The sequence below is a fragment of the Echinops telfairi genome, unplaced genomic scaffold (genome assembly GCF_000313985.2).
Source record: "Echinops telfairi isolate 266 unplaced genomic scaffold, ASM31398v2 ScPeMD7_7459;HRSCAF=8497, whole genome shotgun sequence".
Classification (NCBI taxonomy): Eukaryota; Metazoa; Chordata; class Mammalia; order Afrosoricida; family Tenrecidae; genus Echinops; species Echinops telfairi.
In genome coordinates, this window is record NW_022111359.1 from 663,356 (window position 1) to 664,856 (window position 1,501).

Below are 1,501 nucleotides of genomic sequence, written 5' to 3' on the forward strand. Positions count from 1 at the left end.
ACGGGATGTTGGAGAGGTGCAGGGTGGCGGAGGGCGGGAAGATGTTCTGGAAGTTCTTGGAGCCGGGTTTCTTGAAGCGGTGCAGTGGCGAGTTGCCGTAGTCCTTGGTCAGGCCCTGGTCCTCCTGGCCCTCTCGGGGCAGCTGCACGTTCTGGTGCTTGGACAGCGTGATGCGCACGGGCTTCCCGTGCAGCTTGTGTCCGTTCAGGTGGCTCATGGCTGTGGGCGGGCAGAGGGCAGGGGCTGTTGAAGGTGGGGGCCCAACCCCAGCCCCAGCCTCCCCACAGGCCCCCCACGAGGACTCACCCAGCTGGGCCTGGCTGCCATCGGCCATCTGCACCAGGGCGTTCTCCTTCTTATTGAACAGGACCTTCACGCGCTGCACGTCCCCGTACACGCCTTCAAAAACCCGACAGGGGCCTGAGTGCCGGGGGGAGGGGGGACGGGCCGGCCGGTCTCCCCGAAGCACCCCCAACCCCCACACCCGCCAGGCTCCCATCACTCTGCCCTGGGGGACCTGTGGCCACAGGGCACCTCTCAAGAGCTGAGGTCAGCCACAGTGACCCCAGGCCGGGGGTGCGCCACCAAGGGGCAGCCACCTTCCCCGCCCCCAGCACAGGCCACGTAGGACGGCATGCGGGGACCCCAGGAGCTGCACGCGCACACGGCCACACGCACACCGCGCCAGTGCCAGGCTGAGCCAGTGCCACCTCACAGTACACTCGGGGAGAGGAAGTGGGAACGATAACATACCGAAGAGAATAAAGAGGCTTTGGGGCGTGACTCTCTAGAGACAGCAGAGCAAGGCAGCGGAGGGACAGGGAGAGGGAGAGTCAGGGGGAGCGAGTTGCGGCCGTCCACCACGAGGAAGGCGGTCCCCGCAGGCGTGCGGCATGGTTGATGGATGATGGAGTTGTCAAGGTGGTTAATATTCAAGGGCAGGTTGGTTTCCGGAGAGCAGGGTTTGAGGGGGAATTTGGTTTGTTTGTTTGTTTATTTATGTTTTGTTTGTTTCAAGCAACAACAGGAAGCAGAAGTACCGTGCAGTCAGTTGGCAAAGAAATTCCGGATCAGGGCAAGAAAAAAAACCGGGAGAGGGGAAGGGGAGAAAAGAAAAAAAAGTAGCAAAAACACAGGTCAGTAAAACATAAGAAAATAACTATCTTGTCCCCTCAGCCACGGTCTAGGCACACGCTGCAGTCGGCTCACCTCGCGGCCTGCGGTGGCACAGTGGGCAACCTGCTCTGGCTGGCAGGAGGCCCCGCCCCCCACCCCGTTCCTGCCCCCGTCGGTCCGCGAGGTGAGGCGGTGTTAGTGCAGCGCTGGCCTGCCAGCGCCCCGTCCCCCACCGAGGGGCTGGCCTGCTCTGCCCGCAGCCTGGGAAGAAGCAGTAGTTGTAGGCAGACAGGAGGACAGACTGAAACGCTGACTTAACGGTCATCCCGTGAATCCAGAGGGAAGGATCCCAGAGCAGTTCACTCATCTGAGTGCCCCACTCCCC

At 62.2% G+C, this 1,501-nt stretch overlaps 1 protein-coding gene across 1 annotated transcript in view; it reads right to left on the minus strand.

The window, feature by feature from the left end:
- Window position 1: 1 nt before the first annotated feature.
- PTBP1 (polypyrimidine tract binding protein 1) overlaps window positions 2-1,501 on the minus strand; it is a gene marked incomplete at its 3' end in the record, with an annotated part of 6,229 nt that continues 4,729 nt past the window's right edge. The window contains exons 5-7 of the mRNA XM_013008404.2: window positions 754-787; window positions 307-399; window positions 2-219 (exon numbers count right to left, since the gene is read on the minus strand). Coding sequence (XP_012863858.1) covers window positions 2-219; window positions 307-399; window positions 754-787 — 345 coding nt within the window. The remainder of the gene's footprint in view (window positions 220-306; window positions 400-753; window positions 788-1,501) is intronic.